Here is a 20,921-nt window from a genome sequence, read left to right as displayed (position 1 = left end):
TTGCCAACACCAGCGGTATAGCCAGGTGTTAACCAGGAAAATTCATTTACTCCTTTTCCCATCTTTCCCCTTTTTCTTTGAGGAGAAAAASACCTGGGCTTCCAGATCCTTGACCACCATCCCAAGCTCTCCTCTTTGATGATTTGCCCTTGRTATCATTAGCACCCACATGGAAGAGCAGCAGAGAGGAAGAAGTCAGACATATGGACAAGTCTTGGCAGTCTCTCCATGACAACTTGTATTCGAGCCCTTGGCAGGGAACAGACCTCTGTRGAGAAGGAGCCAGGTTGGCAGGTCGGTGCTTCCATTCCCTGCAGTGGGGAATCTCCTACAGCAATCACTCGTCCCATGAGTCTTCCAGCTGTTCCCATTAGGCTGCCAGTTCAGCTGCTTCCTTGAAGCCTTGCCTAGTTCCTCTTCACCCTGGAGGGCAYTAAACCTGTTCCTCAACTTCAGGTCTTCAGGAGGAAGAAGCACCTTTCTCCTCCTACAAGAAGTGACCAGGTTCCCACCTTCTTTTACAGAGCCATGACATAATGTTTCGCATGGCACAGAGCTCTCTGGCAGCTCCATGGCAGTGGATGGTTGGGACTTCTGGAGTTCACTGATCCCCAAGAATAACCTACAGAATCACGGAATCCTTATGGTTGGGAAAGACCTTCAAGATCATGGAGTCCAACCATAAGCCCCTCCACACCATGGCTGCTAAACCATGCCCCTAAGCGCCTCATCTGCAGGTTTCTTGAACACTACCAGGGACGGTGACTCCGCCACTTCCCCGGGCAGCCTTTTCCAACGCTTGACTACTCCTTCCGTGTAGAAACTCGCCTAACATCCAACCTGAACCTCCCCCTGGGCAACCTGGCGAGACCCTGCCCGTCTCCTGCGCACCCTACCCCGTCACTCCGCCCCCCGACGGCACGATCCGCGGGGCGAGGGCGGAGCCTCGGGGAGGGGGCGGGGCTAAGGGGGGCGTGGCCCGGGGCGGGCCGCGCCGTCGGGGCGGGGCCGCTCGGGCAGTTCCGGGCTGGGACACGCGTCGGGGGGCCCGGAGCGGAGCCCGCGGGGCGCCAGGATGCAGCCGCCGCCGCGCAAGGTGAGCGGGGCCCTCCCCGTCCAYGTCCCCGTCCCCATCSACGTCCCCGTCCCCATCCACGTCCCCATCCGCCTCCSTGGCCCCATCCGCGTCCCTGTCTCCGTCCGTGTCCCTGTGCCCGGYACCGCGCCGGGAGCTCGGGCTCRCGAGTGGCGCCTCGCGTCGGGAGTGGGTCGGGCTGTCCCTCGGGCACCCGTGGGTGCCCCCGCGCGGGTGGCACCTTAGGGCGCRCGGCCCGAAGGGCTTCCCGCCGCCGCCCCGCAGGTGAAGCTGACGCAGGAGGTGAAGCTGCACTTCGTGGAGCAGCTCTGCAGCCTGCAGAGCAAGCAGCAGCGGGACACGGAGCTGCTGGAGGACATCAGGTACCGCCCCGGGGGGACCGCGCCGCCCTCCCAGCTGAGACCGGCCAGCTCAGTGCACTGCTGGCGCTGCGTCCTGCTCTCCCTAGGGTGTGCAGAGCCTCTGCCCTCCTTCTGGCACGGCAGGAAGGGAGAGGGGCTGGGGAAGGGGGTTACAGCCCCCGTGCCCCTGCTCAGTGCCCCGGTGCGGGAGGGCCCTGCTGGCGGGGGCTGCATCCCGCGCCGGGCAGCAGGGAGGCCGGCAGGGAGGCCGTGGCCGGAGCGGCCGCAGGGCCGCGCTTCCGCGGATGCTTCTAGCGGCTCTGTAGAGGTCAGCGGCCGCCCTGGCGGGGAGCCGGCTCCCTGCGGCCACCGCGGCGCCGCGCGCCCCTCGCCTGCCTCCCGCCGCAGGCACCCGGCTGATGTGGGGGGCTGAGGCCYGCCAGCTCATCTCACGTGTGAGGTGCCCCCCACCGCGCGCTCAGATGCGTGTGCTGCGTCTCCTCTCCCTGCAGGTCCTACAGCAAGCAGAGGTCAGCGATCGAGAGGGAGTACGGGCAGGTAAGGGGGGAGCACCGGCCTCCTCGCTCATCCCGGGGCCGCGTCAACCCGCAGCGGGGCCGTGTCTGCTCACACCGGCAGCAGGGCTCCCACCGGCACCGGTTCCCCCCTGCCCATAGCCAGGGGCAGCCCTCGGCTCCCCGACCTCCTCCGCTCTTGSAGCCTCTCCTGCACAGGAGCCTGGGCAAGGGTGCTGCATTCCCGGGGATCTGCCAGCCGAGCTGGGCCAAGCGGCTCCGGAGCCGGGTGCTGGGTCCCCTCCAGGGCATGGAGAAGCTCTGGGCTTGTGTCTCGGAGCAGCGCACAGCCCTGCGCACGTCACACATTGGGGTTTTGCTTGCAAATATGAGATACTATTTGAGCCAAGCAGGAGGTTGCTGTTGTATCCAGATCTTTACTCGTCTCCTTTTCCCGTGCGAGATGGTGCTCTCTGGGATCCACTCACCGTTCCAAAGGGAAGGATCAGCGCTTTCCCTCCTGGGCGGGATCGATCGCCCTGCTGAGGGACTTCGCTGAGCACAGCACAAACCCAAGCTCTGTGTTTTGGGGGCTGGGAGGGAAAACCTGGGAGTGGGAAGGAAATAATCCAACTCAGACATCTGCTTAACCAGGGTAATTAAGATCTTGCCAGACTCTCTTGAATATCCGAGCCCAGGTTGTGTTGCTTGAGGCATCCTGTGCTAGAAGTGGGGACTGCCACAACATCTGTGTGCCACCCCAAAGGGGCTGCAGATACCCGGCAGGTGCCCAGCATCCCTCCCTGCCCTTCCTTCCCTCTCTCTAGGACGGCGCTCCGGAGCCGGCTGCGCTCAGCCTCGCCCCTGCCTCCGCCTGGCTCCATTCCGCCTCCCGCGCATGGCACCCGTCGCTGCGCTGCCCCGCTCCGGCCTAACCTCCTCTCCTCTCTCCTGGTGGCCGCTGGGTGCTGGCAGGTGGCTCGGGGGACCCCTGGCCCCGAGGGTGCAGCTAACTCCCCGCTCAGCCCCGCGTGAGTACCCGCAGCGGCCTCTCGCTGCCTCTCTGCTGCTGCCCCACTGCTTCCTTGGCATCTTTCCTGGCTTGGTGCCCTGCGCCGGGTCCGTGGTGCCATCTCCAGGGAACCTGGATGGGTTTGGACACACAGGTCCCTGGACCTTGGGCTTGGAGGGGGACGGTCCCCCATGTGCCGCATGTTCATTTCCTTATGGGCTCACGTGTGGTGGTGGCTTCTCTCTGGCTTCTTTACCCAGTTATTGCCTCTGCAGCCCCTGCTCCCTCCCGCCTGTTTTTGGCCACTTGCTGTCCCCCTACCAGCCTTCCTTCTCAGAGCCTGTGAGACGGGGCCTTTTGTCACGGTGGCTGGACCGAATCTGCTTCTCCGGGTCAGCCAGGGGCTCTTCCCGCCTCCAAACCTGCACATGCTGCCTGGTGTCACCTTAGCTGCGAGATGCTCTTGGGATGTGGGGCTCTGACCCAACCCCGCGGGCACCCCAGTGGGTCCCACACCCGAGGACTTTGTGTCCCTCCTCTGCATGGCTGCTTTGGGCCAGCTCTGCCCTCTCCTTCGGGCCCCTGAACGCACCAGCAGTTAAATGAAGGCTGTGGGGTGCCCTAAGCCCTGCTCATTGCAGCAGTGAGGGAGGAGGTTGATGGAAATGGGACCTTTCCCTCCAGGCCTGAGGTTGAGACGGTTGAAATCCAAACAGCAATGACTAGAGGGACCCAAGGGTGCTGGGTTCAAGCCACCCAGTGGGTGGCAGGTACCAAGCATCCAGCCGTGGGTGCTGTGCCTGCCTAGGCCCATGTCAGGGAAGATCTGTGGGGTAGTTGTGGGGCTGTGTTGGGGCTCAGATCTTTTGGGGACTCCCTGGAGGAGCCAGTTTGGGCTTCTCTGCCCTTCCAGGGACCTGGCCGACCCTTGGGCACTACCAGTCGCTTCCTCCTTGTGCCTGTGCCCAGCAGCCAGCTTGGTCGCAGCCACATGCCCTTGCTGTCCCTTCCCTCCCTGCCCCACTTCTTCCCTATGGGGTTTCCCGGTGAGGAATGACCCCAGGACCCTGGTTCCCCAGACACAATGGGGCAGGTTCATCCTGCGAATGATGCCTGCGAATCGGGAAGCCTGGGCTCGTTCCCTGGCTCGGGACCGCGTGTCCTGGGCTGGGTGCGAGCAGACCCTGTGGACCTGGCGCGGTGGCCGTGCCGCCGGTGACGGGAGCCTCTCCGCAGGCGCTGCAGAGGCTGGCGAGCCAGTTCCTGAAGAGAGACTGGCAGCGGGGCCGCAGCGAAGCCAACGACTCGAGGTCGGCCAGCCGGGCAGGGTGACGAGGGGCTGGGGGTGGCCCACGGGCCGGGGGTGTGACCTCCCAGCTGGGAACGGAGCTGGTGGGACAGGGATTAACTCAGTGCAGGAGTGGAGTGCCCAGCAGTGCCTGAGACGCTCTCCCTCCAGGCTTGTAGCCCTGGGTCCCATCTCCAAGGATGTGGTACCCAACTCAAAAGGGACTGCAGGGAGGTGGTGGTGTCCTCAAAGCATCCCCCGAATCCCAGCCAAGACRTGTCTGGGAAGCAGGAAAGCCCTGCAGCAGGAGTTGTGGGAAGAGAGAAATGCTCTAGCCCCCTTGCTTGGCCCCCATGCCCACAGGAGCGTCGTTGCTGTCTGGAAGGGCGTCGTTGACGGTACCATGTACACCGGGCAGGCCCGTGTCRCCGCCTCCGAGAGCTATCGCACCATCGCCTTGGAGGCCTCCAAGACTGCCCGCGTGTCCAAGGAGCGGATGCTCAAGAAGGTATTTGAACAAAATGAGGACATGTGCCTCATGGCCAGGGAGAACGCACGGCCGGGGCAGTCCATGGCCCCTGTGCCCTAGCAAAGGCGACAGGGCCACCCGTGCTGGGAGTGACGCTTCCCCCTGCCCCAGAGCATTGAGCAGTTGCAGAAGGTGCAGGCAGAGCTGCTGGAGACAGTGAAGGAGCTGGGCAAGGCAAAGAAGCAGTTTACACACCTCCAACGGAGCAATGAGGTGGCCAAGGAGAAAGCTGCGGACGTGGAGGCCCGGTGAGCAGGGCAGGAGGAGGGCGCAGTGGGGCTCTGGCAGGAGCCAAGAGGACGGACCAYGAGCTTGTGTCTCCACCTCTCTCCCCAGGCTCCGGAAGAGTGACCGGGGGATATTTCACACCAAGGCCAGCCTGCAAAAGCTCAGTGCCAAGGTCAGCAACGCAAGGGCAGACGGAGCGTTGAGCACGCGGGCAGCAGCGGGGCTGGCCCRGAGCGGGACCGGGATGCAGGATAGCGTCCTCCACCTGGTCACCAGGCCACACTCTCCCTGTCCCGCAGTTCTCTGCGCAGCTGGCCGAGTACTCGAAGCAGCTCRCAGGGGTGCACAACGAGTACGTCCTCGCGCTGGTGTCCGCCAATGCCCACCTGGACCATTACTACCACGTGGAGTTGCCTGCGGTCATGGAGGTAAAAGCTGCTTCAACGCCCGCTTCTCTTACCAGTTTTGTCCCCTCTTCTGCTGGGAGTAGGGGTCTCTGAGCAACCATCCAAGGTCCTTGAGGAAACATCCCTCATGCTGGACAAAGGGTCCCACTGACCCTGTGATGCTGGGACCAGGTGCCAAGGGTGTCCCATATAAATGGCTGCCCTCTTCCCCATCTCAGAGCATTTCTTGGGCATGTGGCAGGTCCCTGGTGCCCAATCCGCAGGTTGTCCTTAGCCTGGGTTGGCAGGGATGTGTTCCCTGGTGGGAGGAGATGYGAGAGGCTGGATGATGAGCGGGTACGTGGGGTGCCCCACTGCTCGGCTCTGCGTGGGCACCACGGGTGCCGCAGGGTGTCCAGCCTCCCAGCCTGGTTCCCCCAGGCCCTGGACGGTGACCTTTACGAGCGGCTCCGCGACCACTTGACCTTGACCAGCCAGACGGAGATTGAGGTCTGCCAGGCCACGCAGGAGTGGTTCCAGCGCGTTGCGGAGTCATCCACGCAGGTAAAGCCACCCCTCCTTGGCCCGGGGCTGGGACTGGTTCCGCTGGTCCCTTTGCGTGCTGGACGCTGCTGGGATGAGTGAGCTCCTTATCTTGGTCCCTTGCATCTTCGCCCCACCAWTGCAGGTAAGCCGGGAGCAGAACCTCCTCCTCTTCCTCCAGGACCACACTACCTTCACATTAACACCAGAGCAGCGATTCCAGCTCGCCGGCATGGAGCAGGTACGCTGTGAGGCTAGTCTAGTGACCAGCTGAGCATGTGAGCCCTTCTCAGCGGGATCATCCTTGCCTAGATACGTCTCCTGGAACCGGAGAGCAACAGCACCAGTGAGAGCAGCCTGGAGAAGGAGGTGCGGCGCTGGGCCAACCGGGCGGCCAAGGACTACAAAATCAAGACACACAGCGAGCAGGTTGCTGCTTGGCATGGGTTGTCCTTCCTTGCAGAGCCGCTGTGCTCTGGAGGGGTCCTGTGAGATGACAAGGGCCTAGAGCCTCTTCCCTGATGCCCCTCCGTGACTGAGAGCCCCCGTGAGCTGTTGTCGTTCGTGCAGGTCCTGCAAAGGCTGGAGGCCAGGAGGCAGCAGGCGCCGGAGGCTGAGGTGGCCGCCATGGAGCGGCGGATGGAGGAAGTGAAAGAGAATATTCGGAAGGCTGAGGTGGGTCTGGTGGGGCAGAGGTGGGTCTGGTGGGGCAGAGCCCTATGTTCCCTGCTCCTTGAGCCCACTCCAGACTGGAGCTCCCCAAACCCAGGCTTGAGGGTGGCTTTGGGAACCCCATCCTGGGTAGCGGTTGTAGAGCATTGGCAGCTCCACAGACCTCGTCCAGCAGCACTAGCAGGTGCTGGGAGCTGGGCTGGGCGCACGGGTGGGCCGTGGGTGCCTTGTTGGACCACGAACACCACCCTCCTGTCCTATACGCGCACACACTTGGTCGCCAGCAGCGCGGCTCGCTCCGCTTCGTGCCGCAGCGGCGCGCGAGCCGGGGCCGGCGAGGCGGGCTGAGCCGCGGCCCCCGCGCAGGTGAGCAAGGTGAAGGCGGACGCGCGGCTGGCGCTGCTGCGCGCCGCGGGGCTCGACGTGGACACGTGGCTGGCGGGCGCCGTGGCGCAGGCGCTGGAGGAGCTGGAGCGCGAGCGCAGCCTCAGCGCGGCGCAGCAGGCCGAGAAGGAGGCGGCGGCGGCGGCGGTGAGAGCGGCCGGCAGCGGCTGGCGGGGACGGGGCGGCCGCCGCCGGCGCTGACCTGGGCTTTGCCGCTAGTCAGAAGAGTTCGACCTGGCGGAGTTTGATGACTACGACGACAGCGCCGAGGCCTTCGAGGACRGCGAGCCCGGCCCCGCTGGCCGCGTGTATCCTTACACGTGCCGGGTGATCTTTGGGTACCAGGTAAAGCTGTGGCTCTTCCCAAAGGCTCTCGGAGCCCTGCCCGGGGGCTGGTCCTGCAGCCTTCATCCGGCTGTGTGCTGTGTCCGCTGTGCCCCCAGGGCCGCCAGGCAGACGAGCTCTCCATCGCCCAGGGAGAGGAGCTGGAGGTCATYGAGGATGGCGATGTGGAGGAGTGGGTGAAGGTGGGTGAGAGCGGCCAGGGCGCGGGGCTGAGCAGCGCTGAGCGCCCTCCTCTGCCTGCCCTGAGCYCACCGAGCTCCCCGGCTTCCTTGTGCATCCCCGCTCATGAGAGCTATCCCAGCTTGGATGCTGGAGCGAAGCCAGCGGTGAGGTTCCAGCCTGGCTTCCCTGCTGGGCTTGCAATGTGCCTCCTGCCTCCGCAGGCCCGCAACAAGGCCGGCCAGGTGGGCTACGTGCCCGAGAAGTACCTGCTGTCGCTGGGCTGCGCGGGCAGCGACGCGGGCCCCGCTGCGGGCGGCGGCGGCCCTGCTGCGGGGCCCCTGGCCGCGGCGCTGCAGCGGCAGCTCTCCAGCATCATGGCCGCGGAGCTGGTCCTGGAGCCCGGAGGTGGGTGCCGGGGGGTGCCCGCGGTGCGGGGTGCGGGTTTGGTGCGTGCCAGCCCGGGCGCCGCTGCCTGCTCCCCGCAGCCTGGCTGGTGCGAGCCCTCTACGACTACGAGGGGCAGAGCCCCGAGGAGCTGAGCTTCCCCGAGGGCGCCATCATCCGCGTGCTGCCCCGCGCCGAGGGCGACGTGGACGACGGCTTCTGGACGGGAGACTTCAACGGCCGCGTTGGCGTCTTCCCCTCGCTCGTGGTGGAGGAGCTCACGGGGGCCGGGTGCTCTGCTGGGCAGGTGGGTCCTGCTGCGCCGGAGCTGACAAAGCCCACGTTGGCTAGGAGAGGACTTGCCCTGTCACCAAGGCATTGCCTRGGCACAGGACAGGGCTCCGTCTCTTACCCATCGTGGCTGGCACAGAGGTGGCCTCGTAATGGTGTCCCTGGGCCCTGCACCCCAATTAGGGCCCCTGCAGCCTGCAGAGCACCCGTTGCTTCAACCACCCTCATCTTTGTGTCCTCAGGAGCTGCCGTCGCCCTCCCCTCCGCCCTTCTCCCCTCCCGGCCTCGTGCCCAGCCTGCCCTCCAACCCCGCTCCAGAATTGCTGCTGGGAGGTGAGTGCTCCCGCGGGGCCAGGGAGGGGATGGGAGCCGTGGGGCACCCATTGAGCTCACCCAAGCCTGTCCCCACGCAGCGCCCGCCTGCAGGCAGGACGGCCCGGCCAGCRGCCAGAGCTCTCCCGACCTGTCCGCCGGCCGCCTCCGCCCGGTAAGTGCCTCTCCGGGGCTGCCCGTGGCACTGGCACGATGCTCCCCGCCCATCCCATCGGCTCTGGAAGGGCCGGGAATGGCGTGGGGRTGAACGGGGTCAGCACCGTCCTCTCGCCGCAGCTCCGGGCGCCTCCGCCGCCGCCCGGCAGAGCGGCCGACGCGGAGCCCGAGCGGCACCTGAGCTGAGACCAGCGCCGCTCCCGCTGCCCGCCGCCATCTGCGGAAGCCTCCCCGCGCGCCCGCCGCTCGGGGTGTGCTCCCCGGGCCTGCCCCGCGGCCCCCCGAGCTGGTCTCTCTGCGGGGGCCGCGTCCCGCTCTTGCTCCCGCAGTACTCGGCCTCGCTTAGGGAGCGCTCCCGTCTCCGTGCCCAGCAGCGGCCGCCCTGCTCCTGGGAGCCCCTTCACCAGAGCAAGGCCCCATCTCCCTGGCATCCTCGTCCGTGATCCCCTTGCCCACGATGCAGCCCAGCCCCCTGCCCTGGTTCCTTGGGCAATGCAAGGGCTGGGGGTGAGGACCCTCTCCGTCCGTGCTGGGCATCACCTGCCATGTAGCCCCCTTGAGACACGGGCACCCGGGGCAGCTCAGGGGCAGGCAGGAACCCCCCGACTGCTGTGCCCCAATAAAACCACTTCACTCTGCCCCTGTGTTCAGCAGCTTTTAATGGTTTTAGCTCGTCTATTTACAGTGCGGTTATAGACCAAAGCTTGCCCGGGGCCTGGCCGCTGCTGCTGCGTACGCTGGTGCCTCCATCTCCTCTGCTCCCCTGCGCAGCGGCCTGTCCTCCGCTGCTGCTCCTCGCAGGGGCACCTCCCGGGGATGGCCGCGAAGCTCCGGAGCTTGTGCCACCATCTCCCGGCTCCGGCCAGCGCTGGGGGTGCTCCGCGCCCTGCCGAAGGCTGCCCCGCGTCTCTGCTCGGTGGCCGCGGCACCAGCTCAGCTGGCCGGGGGGCCGGCACCGCTGCGGCCGGGGGGCCCCGTGGGGCTGTGCTCTGCGTTTCAGGTGCCGGCTGGTGGGGAGGTGCTGCCCCAGCCCCGCGCGGGCTCAGCCCCTGCCCTGCCACGGTCAAGCGCCGCCGTCGCTGCCCGTCCCTTCGGCCGCGGTTTGGCTCCGCTGCCGCCGTCCTTCCCGCAGCGCTGGCTGCCCGRGGGCCGCGGGCACTTGTCCGCAGGTCTGGGCCAGGGTGGTGCTGATGCCATCCTGCCCGTGCCAGGCCTGTGAGGGGCCCTCGTGGCGCCTGGTGTGTTGGGGGGTGGTCTCTGGGGCAAGTGCGGTGAGGGTGGGAGTCGGGTAACTACTGCCAATGGGATGAGGTCTGTCGCCGCGTGCGGTTGTCAGTTGAATGTCCGCGCGTCGCTCTGGCCATGCCAAGCACGTAGCTGCTCTCCCGGGCCGGGGCYGGCCGCCCGCGGCCCCGCCGCAGCGGGGCCCTGCGCCCGGCATGGGGGACGGCGGCCGCGCGGCGCCCGTGGGCCGCCCGAGCGGAGAGGAGCTGCGGGAGGAACAGGGGCTGAGGGGCAGCCCTTGGCCTCCCCTGCCGCCACCTCCTCTGGGGGACGCGCCAGGGCGCAGCCAGGCTTTGCCCAAGTCCCTTCTGCCCCCTTTTGGCTTGATCCCGGGCCCAACATGGCAACAGCAGCCTCCGAAGGCCTTCTGAGAGCAGCCGTGTCCAGCTCAGGCCTGGGATGTGGGCAAAGGAGCTCCAGGACTCTCCGTCCTCCAAGAGCTGGAGATCCTGCCCTTTGCAGCACCTGGAGGACCCTGTTTCCCTACTAGGAGCACAGAGGACCACAACCCACCCAGAAGGCCGTGGCTTTCCCYGGTTAAACCCCACGCTCTCCGAGGGCACCGCGGCCCGGGGGACACTTACGTCACACGGTTAGTCCTGGGTCCCGCACCATGGCGCTCGGCTCCTGCTGCGGAAGGAGAGACAAGCGCTTCAGGCACCATTCGGCGCTCCCGCAGGAGCAGCGTGAGTCACCACGGGACCAGGATGGAGGCTCTCGACCTACGAGACCTGGCCAAGGTGCTGGGAGCCAACAGAGCTGCCATCACTCTGCCCTTCCGAGTTGTCTTCYAGCAGGGCATCTGCAGGACCTGCTGGGCAGCAGCTCCCAGCCCTGGTTGGGACATAAGAGACTAGGGATAGGCCAAGCAGCTCCAGGGCTTGGTGGCAAACGTCTCCAAAAGGCCCCATCAGCACGTGGCCAACACAAAGCTATGGGCAATGCTGAGCAATGGCTGGCGGAGCAGGCCCAGCTCCCTCCAGGACCCAGGATCAAGCACGTTGGTGTCACTTGGGCTCTGTGCTCCCTCTTGGAGCTCCCTCCAGCCCACAGTTGTTCCTAGAGCCTCCTGCCCATCCCCAGCTCCGATCCAAAGGAAACCACAGAGCAGGATGTGATACGAGAGCCCAGCGCTGTCCTGGYACCACACAGGGGACAGATGAAGGGCAAAAAAACCCCTCCACATCCCCAAGCTTGCCCTGCAAGAGCCTCCTGTGCACATGAGAGGGACCACGACCGTCATCCCAACCTTGGTGGCCCATAGGAGGGAGAGCAGCCTGTTGTTGCCTCTCCGGAGAAGAGCTGGAGCCTCCAGGCTTTGTCCTGCACGGCTGCCTCGGGGCATCCAAACTCATGCCCAGCCTCCTTCCTCCTCCCAGCAGAGCCTGCGCTCAGCAGAGCCCCAGCCCTGCCTCTCTCCTCTTCCTCAGCACCGCGGGCTGCCGCAGCCTCATGCGAGCTGCACAGGTCTTGGGTTTGGAGCCTTCCGAGGTGCCCATCCTCCAGCTGGGGTGGCTCCAAGCCAAAGCCAACATCCCACAGCTGCGCTGGGCTGCGGAGCCCGTGGCCACAAGCAGAGCTACATCGGATTCCTCTGCTGCCGGCACCCAGGCACGGGACACGTCCTCCCCTGAGACACGGTAGCAGCCTCTAGACCCAACGAGTCCAAATTCCTCCAGCCCAGGAACCAAGAAGGGCGACCTGACAAATGCAGCAGGTTCCTCCTTAGCCTGTGTATAAATAGGGACCTTTCCCTTCCCCTCTCCTCGCCCCAGCTCGTGTTCCCACCGTGACTCTCTCCCGCTCCGTGGCACCTCCATGCCCCGCTGGCACACGCAGCCTGCACAGTGGACCTTGCACAGTGCTTGAGATATCCCCTAGGTACCCACTGCGGAAGGAGCTGTCACCTCCCTGCTGCCCCGAGCCCTGGGAAAGAGCCCACAGCCCCTGCCAGCCTGGGCAGCCTGGCAGATAAGGCAGCAAGAAGGACATAATCACTCTGTTGACACTGCCTGAAACATCAGAAAAGGGGAAGAGAAAACGCAATCGAGAATAGAAGGAAGTGGAAATAAGAGGAAGGCAGAACAGAAAGGCTGGACAAAACAGAACAGGTCCCACACCRCAGGCCCCGAGACGTGAGCTCCAACGTAAGCCTCTGCTTGCCTGTGGTCACTCTACAAGGCTTGGGCTGGTTGCTCAGCTTGGCAGTGCTAAGCACCCCAGGCCATGGTGAAGCTCTGCCATAAACCTTCAACCCTCTCGAACCCAGAGCACTCACGGAACAAGGACGAGTAGCAACCTACCTGCTGCCCCATGTCCTCTGCTCCGGGCTGCTTCCTGCTGGTGTAGCTGCTTCCCAGCTCTTCAGCTTGTGATGCTTCTTGTAGGCTCAGGCTCCCGTGAATATCTGACACTTCATCCGCTGAGCCCAGGCCGGCCTCCTCCTGGTAGATGCTGCCTCCCTGCCCTCCTTGCTCCACTGGCTCTCCCGGGGTGCTGGCGCTTGACCCTCCCAGTGTCTGGTGGCCCACGCGCTTCCTTTGGTGACTAGCGCTTCCAAGAGCAGTGTTAACATCCTGCAGCGAGCCCGGCATCCCAGGCCGCTTGCCAGCRGGTCTATTGCTGCGAGTGGCTGAGTTGGCTGGTGTGTTGGGGGCATTCGAGTAACTCTGCTCGGCGCCTTTGCCGCTCTGCGCAGCCTTCCGCAGGGCCCCGTTCTGCAGGCCGCCCGCGGGGACTGTCCCATTGCGAGCGCTCTCCTGCTGGAGCCGGTCGCTGCTGTGCTCTAACTCCTCCGTGCTGGGCTCCTTGCTGCCGTCGGGCAGGGGAGCGTCCTGCTGCTCATGGAAAGCGGGTTTCTTCCCGATGTGTGTCACACGAAACCTGGAACGGAGGACGGGCAGGTAAAAATCTCTTCCCTCCTGTCTCCCACCAATTTCTCCAGCTTGCCCACCGTTCCAGCCTCTGGTTCCCCCTCTTTAACACGCTCCAGTGCTGATCTCCAACCTTTGTGAGCCATTGTACACTACAGGCCCTACCTTTCCAGGGTCTGCTAACTTCCTCTGCTACATTATCAGCTAGATTTTGAACAAATTTACTGTGACTGCTAATCCACATCTTTCTTTTTAGAAGCACATGTGAATTTTTCAGGTATATGTGAATGCTGCCACTGTACTCCTGATCCCTTTTGCTCCTACACCTCATAGGCCTTTGAGTCCCTTCAAGTTGAACCAATCCCAGCCCTGCTCTGACCACCTGCCTTAGCACTGCTCTCCTATCCTGGAGTCACATTCCCATTGACCTGAACCCCTTTTGCTTTCATTTTGGCATGATCCCTGGAAAAAAAAGCACAACAAATAGGAAGTGAGGCAAAGAGAAGGATACAAAGGGTTTTCCAGACACTAGAAGTAGAGGAACCAACAGTCTAAGTTCCCCCAGCAATGAAACACTCTGAGACTTGATCAAACAGAAATACAGAAGCTCAGCTATAAATTCAGCAGCTGAAAAGCAAATCAGTTGAGCCTGGGAAGGAAGGAAGGGTTGATGATGTGGAAGCACATGAAGGAAGGACATGGACATTATGTCTAGTGACCAGCTACTCTATGTGGAAAAGAGAAGAAGAGCTTTCAACAGTCTGTACAGGCTGTGTAAAGCCAGGCTGGGCTAGGGTTTTGACAAGATACACTGTATTTGGGTGGAGAGTCCAAAAGCAAGGAGTTTTTTGGCTAAAATCTGCCAGAGCACATCTTGTGTACGTCCCCTTAGTGACATCTAAGAGGTTCACCCAGGTTCTGTGATGTACCAATAAACCAGCCTGCGGCCTGAGCTCAGAGCTCAGCAAGAGGAAGGAGAGCAACTGACACCCACAAAAGATGCATTTGTAACCTGAGGTGATCAYATTATTGCATTTGGGAAGAAGACAGAAGTTAGGGAGCTACCATAACTTCGGGAGCTGGAAGGTCCAGGCAGCATGGGCGCAGCATAAATTGCAAGTGAGCACGTTGAGACTAACTATAATTATTCTTCATAAGCAACGCAAACCACTGCAGAATCAGCAGACAGGAGCTTTCTTCCATGACTGGTGTCGACCAGTCGGAGAATACTGATCCCCCAGCAGAAAAATTACCCTGATGCAACGTTTGACTCATTCAACAACCAGATTCAGCTGCACTTGAATCACACAGGACGAAGTTACACACGATGCTGTCTCTGCTGAAGTTGAGCTATGATTCAGTGTCTGGGCAAAGTACTATTTTATCAGCAATTTTCAAGCACTGCTGGGGTTGAAAGAGCAACTTTCCCAAATGTTAAGTGAATGATAAATATGACTGATGAAGAAGGAGACTGAGAATAAGGCCCAAGAAAGAACAGATCCCTGAGGAGCTGCTAGAGATGTCTGAGTGAAGGAAATAACCACCGGACAGCACTGGGTGACATAAACAAACCCAGAAGTAGAACAAATAAAGAGCAACAAGAGGATAAGCCAGCAAGAGGATAAGCCAGCAAGGAATCTTCAGGAAAATGTTCAGGTTACTTGGTCACTGGCAGATATTCTTAAACCCTCTAAGTTTGAATCACTATATCATAAACAGGAAGTGCAGGTCCTAAACCAGAACAGTGGGTGGCCAAAACCTCTAGATATTATTGCCAGAGTAGACAATACACACTCCTCAGCATTACAATCAGAAATGCTACTCGTAATTAGGAAGGTCAAATTAGGAAGGTAATTAGGAAGCTCCATCTCTGAATGAAGTACCCAGAGGACTGCTTGGTTCAGGCTAAGAATCAGCAAACRTGACCTCTCTGGCAACAGCACTGTGATTTGGGAAGATCAAAGAATGTTCTAGTTCCAAAGAGAGACTGGAAACAGCTACATATGACAGCCTCATTTCGTGGTAATGCCAGCCCGGAAGATCCAGAGAAGGATTCAAAGGAGCAGGGAGGATTCAGGTTGGAAGGGGTGCATGACAAAGTAAAAAACCTCAAGATCACAATGACAAAAGCAGGAGAGTTTTGGCTATCTGCCTAGTGACTATCGCTAAGGGTTTTGATTCAATAGGACATGACACACWGGCTGATGAAGCTGAGGACAAGATCTCCATCAGATGCAGATGGTTTAGTGGATGAGCTAYGGAACTAACAGGGCAGACAGCACAGCAGCAGGAACAGCTAGGGAGTTGTCTGCAGACAGGAATGGTGCAAGATGATGGAAGACTCCTTGAGGTGGCTGTTCAATAGTGCTGTAGAGACTGCAAAGATAAAAGCATTGGAAGATTATAGAGAAAGCCCTAAGATAGTAATTATTCAATAATTAGTAAATTATTCAATAATTAGATGCTATAGATGATGTARCTCTAATTGCTCCATGATTATACAATAATTTAGATTAGGAAGGACCTCAGAAGGTCTCCAGTCCAAGGCTTTGCTCAAAGCTGGGTTAGGTTCAAAACTCAGTCAGATTGCTCTGGGTCTTCTTCAGTTTGGTTTTAGAAATCTCCAAAGGCATAGATCTCTCCYCTTCTCTGGTCTTTGTCCGCAGGTCTACAAGCTCTCTTAGGCTAAARTCATTAATGTTTTATCTGTATTTCTCTTGCACTGTGCATCTCTGAGAAGGGTCTTCCTTATAAACTTCGCTCAACTCTTCAAGCAGTCACAGAGAGAAATTATCTACTCCTGTAGAGAAAAACTACCTACTCCCCTAGTCTTCTCTTCTTCAGGGCAAACAAACCCTGTTCCTTCTGCAGATCCTCACATGTCAGGTACTCCAGTATCCTGACTCTTCCAGTGGTTCTCCAATGAATTCCCTCCTTTCTCATGAGGTTTCCTCAGTTACGAGCTAGTGACTACCAGCTGGGGACCAGACTTCATCACAGAGCTGTACATAATAGGAAAAGGTCTGGGCTCTCAACTACTATAGCCAAGACTGAACTGAAAGCAAAAGACAAATGGAATAAGATCAGAGAGAGAAGAGGCTGGTTAAAGGAGTTTTGCATACAGGATCAGTCATGAATCAAGGCAGTTCATGTAATCAGGGTATTTGTAGGAAATTAGGCAGAGCAAGGGCACTCCCAGAAAATTTACTGAAGATCAGAAAGAACATTGGGCCAACTCAGAAATGGGAATCTGAATCTGGAGGTAATTTTGTACTTCCTGGACACATAGGTCCCATAGGAGTCAGACTTCACAGAAGAGAGATTTAGCAAGCAGGAGCACTCAAAATATAACCTTGGAGAAACATAGCAGCTATCCTGTGGAGAAGGCTGATGTGACGTGGGATCTTAATATGTAAAAAAAGCAAAAATGAAGATGCGAGAGGTTTGGTTAGGAAAGGAGATTGTCTTCTCCATGCACTCAGACATGACTGAAAGGAGACGGAGAAGAGCATGGATGAAGGACACAGAGCAGCAGAGGGAACTGGGCATCAGCCAGGGAATTAGATTAACCATGAATAAGCAAGTGTGCAGAGATGTGGCTTACCAACCATCAAACCTTACACCAAAAAGCGCTGACAAGAGCGGGCAAAGGGGCAGAAACGGAGTCTCCAGGAAAGTGCAACTTCAGCTGGAGTTCAGCATGGGGAGGTCCTGCAGGTCTCTTCCCTTTAACAGGTCTCTATAATCCTCCCAATTCAGCTGTCTTCTGACTCTTATTTCCAACAGCGGAAGGAATATTACTATGATTCAATATTACTGTGAAAAGACTGCATCTCTGGACCGCGATATGCAACTTTATCAAAACTCAGCTGATTAAAGACCCACTGCATGCACTGGCCACGGCAAATTCGTATCTTGTTTGGGCAGCCACCGGGAATTAGCAGTTCCTTGTGGCTSTAGCACCATCACCATGGCAGTGGGAAGTTGATGTCTTGCTAAAGGACATTGTGCACTCTAAATGTTTATGCTGGGGGAAGAGACAAACTGGGCAAGATTGTGGAAGAAAAACGTATTGAAGGCAACTAACTACATGAAGATCACAGATAGCTCCTGAAATCCCTTGAGCTGAGAACAGTTGGAGATTGGGAGAGTATCTGTGGGAAGTATCAGACATGTTCCCCAACTMTTATACTCCTTCCATAGCATCCATTTATAGCAATCATTAGAAGCAGAGTCCTGGAGGACTACAGACACACTACAGCCCACCTAACAAGACCCCTGCACCCTGGGCTCACTGTCCTTGCCCGGCAGGAAAAGCTCTGCTCGCATGTGGAAGAGGAGCAGGCCTCGAACAGATGCATATTTGAGGCCTGGTATTTGAGTCAGCAGGACAACCCAGGCCCAAGTCACCTTCCTTGGGAAAAGAGGGGAGAGAAAGTGGTGTCATTAGTACAAGACATTGGGACAGCATGGCCTGCTTTATTTCTGCACTGAGTCAGYGGCAGGAGCTGTACTGCAACCGCATTGTGTGTCAGGGGCACCTGGACCCTCAGGGCTCTCAGTTGCTGTGCTCCTGTGACACCGGGGTGCAAGCAAGAGGTGCCAGGTGTGGGCAAGCAGGGAGGGAAAGGAAAAGGGGGCAGAGAAGGTTCTCTGTTGCACTTGCTCAGCCAGAGCAGATGAGTGACATCTGGCAAGGTTCGTTGAAGTACCTGCCCACTGAGAAGACAGTGGTCTCTCCAGGGTGCATCCTGCCCTTGCCGTCTTTGGACCTCCCTTGTCGGTGCAGAGGGGGCTTCTTCCTCTTGCTGCAGTGGATGCAGGGGGCCTGCGTGGAGCCCAGGTGCACTGTGTGGTGATGTGGTGGCCCCCCATCTTGGCTGTTACGGTGGGGACAAAGGCTGCAATAGGAAAAGGACACAGATGTCACGTCTCCTGGAGGAGTCTTCCTTACCTTGGTGCAGCCGCAGTGCAGCAAGCCCTGATTTGCAGCAGCTCTGTAGGGGACGTCCTGTTAGGACAGGAGCGAGGGATGCTACAATTAGCAGTGGAGCAAAGCACAGAAATCCCAGGGGAATTACGACTCCTTGTTAGGAAGATGCTTTCTGACAAACTATTGAGAAGGGGCTGCTGAAGAGTCTCAAGACCAAGGTGGTAGCAAAGACTGCTTCTCTCTTGCTCTGCAAGAGACACAGCCTGGCAGACACTCCCTCACCTGGGCACTGGCACTGGGACWTCCCCTTCATTGTCTCCCAGCATCTCCTTGAGGGCCTCCACGTTTGCTGAAGAGAGAGGAGGAAGCAGACGTGTCAGCCACAGCAGTCAGCTGCCAGGAAGTGTCCAAGCATGCCCTAGAAAATGCTCACCTTCATTTTGGATGATGCATCTCACAATCTTCTCCACGGTGTCCTCATTCAGCTCCTCCTCRTCATCTGAAAGGAGAGAACATGGCACTGAGAGCTGGGATTCACCACCTCACCGTTTCCTCCTACAGAACAACTATGAACACCATGGGTCTACACATGACCCATGGTCAGAGAAGCCCTGCTCTCCCCATCCTTCCCAGGAAGCATGTGAAGAACACCAGAACTCTGACCCTGGAAAAGAAATGCCTAAAACGACAGCCGCGGGCCCACGGAGCAGAGGACTCCATGCTCTACCAGAGCTAAGGAACACTAAGTGAAATGAATAGGTAGCAGATTTGAAACAAGTAGACAGAGGTGGTTCTTGAAGGGCACAGCTCAGCTGCGGAACTTCTMGCTGCAGGATGTTGTGGATGTAAAGAGTTTAGCTGCATCCAAGGGTAAATGGGATATGTTTGTGGAAAAGAAACTACTGGGGCTGTTAAATAAATGGAAAACGTTTCTGACAGAGGAAGTCACAGAGCTACATAGTGCTAGAGAACTAGGAGTATTTTGGGGAAATATCAGTAATGTCTGCTCTGTTCTTGTATCCCTGGACATATGTATTTGGACACTGCTGGAGGCAGGAGCCTTGGCTGGATGGACCTTCAGCCCAGCTTGTGATGCTGGACTTATGTTCATATAAGTGGTCAGAGCCCAGGTCTGCCAGGGATCCTCCCTGGAGAGCACAATCCTGGGGCTGCCACTGCACTTCTGGTCGTCCCCAGGGACAATTCCCCCGGGGCTCTGGAGTCTCCAATGGGGAAATCCAAACCTGAAAATTTTTGGCATTGTCTCTGTGTAATGCCAAGTTACTAAACCTGGAGAACTGCCCCAAAGTCTGCCTGGAAGCTCCTCAGCGCTTCCAATCCACATTTGCCTCCCATATACTGTAGGTCCCAGTGTGAGATGCTAACYCTCCTAAGCCCTGGTGGTGGGACAGAAGAGACCATGGAGTTGTGTAACACTATTTGGCCACTTTTAATTAGGTAAACAGGCTGAGAAATACATCTTCTCCACTACATCAGAGACTAAGCAAATCAGCAAATAACAAAGCTTGCTAGGACCAAGCAGTGGCTTGCACTCATGCTCAGTGCTGCCCCGAATTCCAAACCCCATTCCCAGAGAGCCACTTGTGGTGATCAAAACCCCTTGGAAGTCCCTTTCCAGCATGGGGCACAGATCCCAAGAAAAGGCCTCCTTCATCCCAGAGAGTCCCTAGGTCCTCATCAAACACAACAGAATTACCTGAGAGGAAACACTCAAGAGCCTATTACCGAATCTCATTACAGGAAAGGGACAGAGGGACAGCTTGGATCTTGACAATTTTTGCTTTTAGGGCTCGTGGTTATAACTCAGGTGCTCAAGATTCATCGGAGGTTCTGGGATGAAAGTCTGACTCCCCACCAAGAMCCTCTTTCACAGTGCCCAAACGTCAAGGTCTAGAGAATGAGAACAAGGCAAACATACGATGATGCTGACCCAAATACTGTCCTAGGGGCTGCATCAGCCTAAAACTGGTGCTGAARGCTAAGCATGGCCTAAGGGACTCTCTCCCTCTGAGGGTAGCTGAAGTTCAGCTACCGAGAGTCTGCCCCATCCTTCTATCCCATTAGCTCTTGAACATCTCAGCATGACACAGTTTGACCATCARAGAGAAAAAGGGGAAAAGAGAAAAACAAGGGGAAAACAGTGAAATGCAGCAGCCGAAAAGTGAAATGGGCTGAAATGGTAAATCAAGGATGGCGTTTGTCGGCTGTGAGCAGGTCACAGAGACCTTAGGGAAATCAGACAGAGGAGCCCCTCAGACCATGCAAAGTCCCATTCTCCCATGTGGGGCCAAGGGCACCCAGCTGGGACTGGGCACAGCGCTCAGGCAGCAGTTCTTTTCTTCCCGTCCTGCTGGCTCCATGCAACCTTCATGCTCGCGGAGGCTGGAYGGTGCTGCTCCCACCTTTTCATTCCTTTCCCAACCCACTCACTGCAACAGATAACCCTTCCCACCTCCAGATCACTTCCAGGACCCCTATTCCAGGAGCACRAGGGCAGCAGAGCCCTCCCCACTCCGCCGAGTCCTCGTCTCGCGGTACTCACTGGCCTGGAGCTCCGTCAGCACATCCTTGTTATCTGGGTCGAGCTCGTCACGGAAAGTCCGGCACCGATAGCCCTTCTTCTTCAGGACGTGGCAGATCAGGAAGCCGACCAGCCCCATGATGAAGAAGACCAGCACGAGGAGGAAGACCATAGACAGGCTGTGCTGGGGGTCCGACTCCCCATCATCGGTGCTGTTCTGGTCTGACATGCGGATCTAGGAGAAGGGCAGCTCAGACACCCCGGTGCTCAACCCCACCGCCGGCCTCCCTGCCCTCATCCCCCGGAGCCCTTGGCCTCTGCTGCCCTCAGCACAGCCCTGGCCCCAGGCCCTCTCTTGGGAAGAGCCTGTTCCCAGCTAGCGATGAGCTGGCAAGGGCTCATCTYGCGCTGCACAAGGGCCAGCCTGGCAGGAGGCCCTGCCGGGCACTCGTGGGCATCTCCGAGGAGCCGCAGGGCGGACCGGGCTTCCCAAGGACGCGCCGGCCCCGCGCGCATCCCAAGGGCAGCGGGAGCCGCGCGGGCCTGCGGCAGCGGGCGGCCCCGGGCGGCTCGTGCCTCTCGCTGCGCCGCAAGCTCCCCGCCAAGGGCAGCGGTGCGGCGAGC

At 59.2% G+C, this 20,921-nt stretch overlaps 2 protein-coding genes across 3 annotated transcripts in view; one reads left to right on the top strand and one right to left on the bottom strand.

Annotated features, from left to right (window-relative positions):
• The first annotated feature begins 1,075 nt into the window (after window positions 1-1,075).
• On the top strand, window positions 1,076-8,851 carry FCHSD1 (FCH and double SH3 domains 1). The gene is given in 21 exon segments (XM_026044501.1): window positions 1,076-1,096; window positions 1,361-1,458; window positions 1,950-1,995; window positions 4,201-4,274; window positions 4,616-4,760; window positions 4,893-5,029; window positions 5,118-5,181; window positions 5,309-5,437; window positions 5,837-5,959; window positions 6,084-6,183; window positions 6,222-6,367; window positions 6,509-6,613; window positions 6,977-7,057; window positions 7,159-7,188; window positions 7,223-7,339; window positions 7,438-7,521; window positions 7,723-7,906; window positions 7,987-8,192; window positions 8,419-8,509; window positions 8,590-8,663; window positions 8,786-8,851. Coding segments are annotated over 21 exon segments (2,121 nt in total).
• A 1,682-nt stretch (window positions 8,852-10,533) lies between these two features.
• The window catches only part of RELL2 (RELT like 2), an 11,383-nt gene continuing 995 nt past the window's right edge, over window positions 10,534-20,921 (bottom strand). For both annotated transcript variants that reach the window (XM_026044499.1, XM_026044498.1), the window contains exons 2-7: window positions 20,319-20,532; window positions 18,189-18,254; window positions 18,038-18,104; window positions 17,535-17,723; window positions 12,253-12,832; window positions 10,534-10,579 (exon numbers count right to left, since the gene is read on the bottom strand). In XM_026044499.1, coding sequence (XP_025900284.1) covers window positions 10,535-10,579; window positions 12,253-12,832; window positions 17,535-17,723; window positions 18,038-18,104; window positions 18,189-18,254; window positions 20,319-20,526 — 1,155 coding nt within the window. In that variant the 5' untranslated portion in view covers window positions 20,527-20,532 and the 3' untranslated portion in view covers window position 10,534. The remainder of the gene's footprint in view (window positions 10,580-12,252; window positions 12,833-17,534; window positions 17,724-18,037; window positions 18,105-18,188; window positions 18,255-20,318; window positions 20,533-20,921) is intronic.

The sequence above is a fragment of the Nothoprocta perdicaria genome, unplaced genomic scaffold (genome assembly GCF_003342845.1).
Source record: "Nothoprocta perdicaria isolate Ctin4 unplaced genomic scaffold, notPer1 scaffold_369, whole genome shotgun sequence".
Classification (NCBI taxonomy): Eukaryota; Metazoa; Chordata; class Aves; order Tinamiformes; family Tinamidae; genus Nothoprocta; species Nothoprocta perdicaria.
Note: the sequence above shows the minus strand (reverse complement) of the source record. Positions and strands in the feature narration are given on the sequence as shown.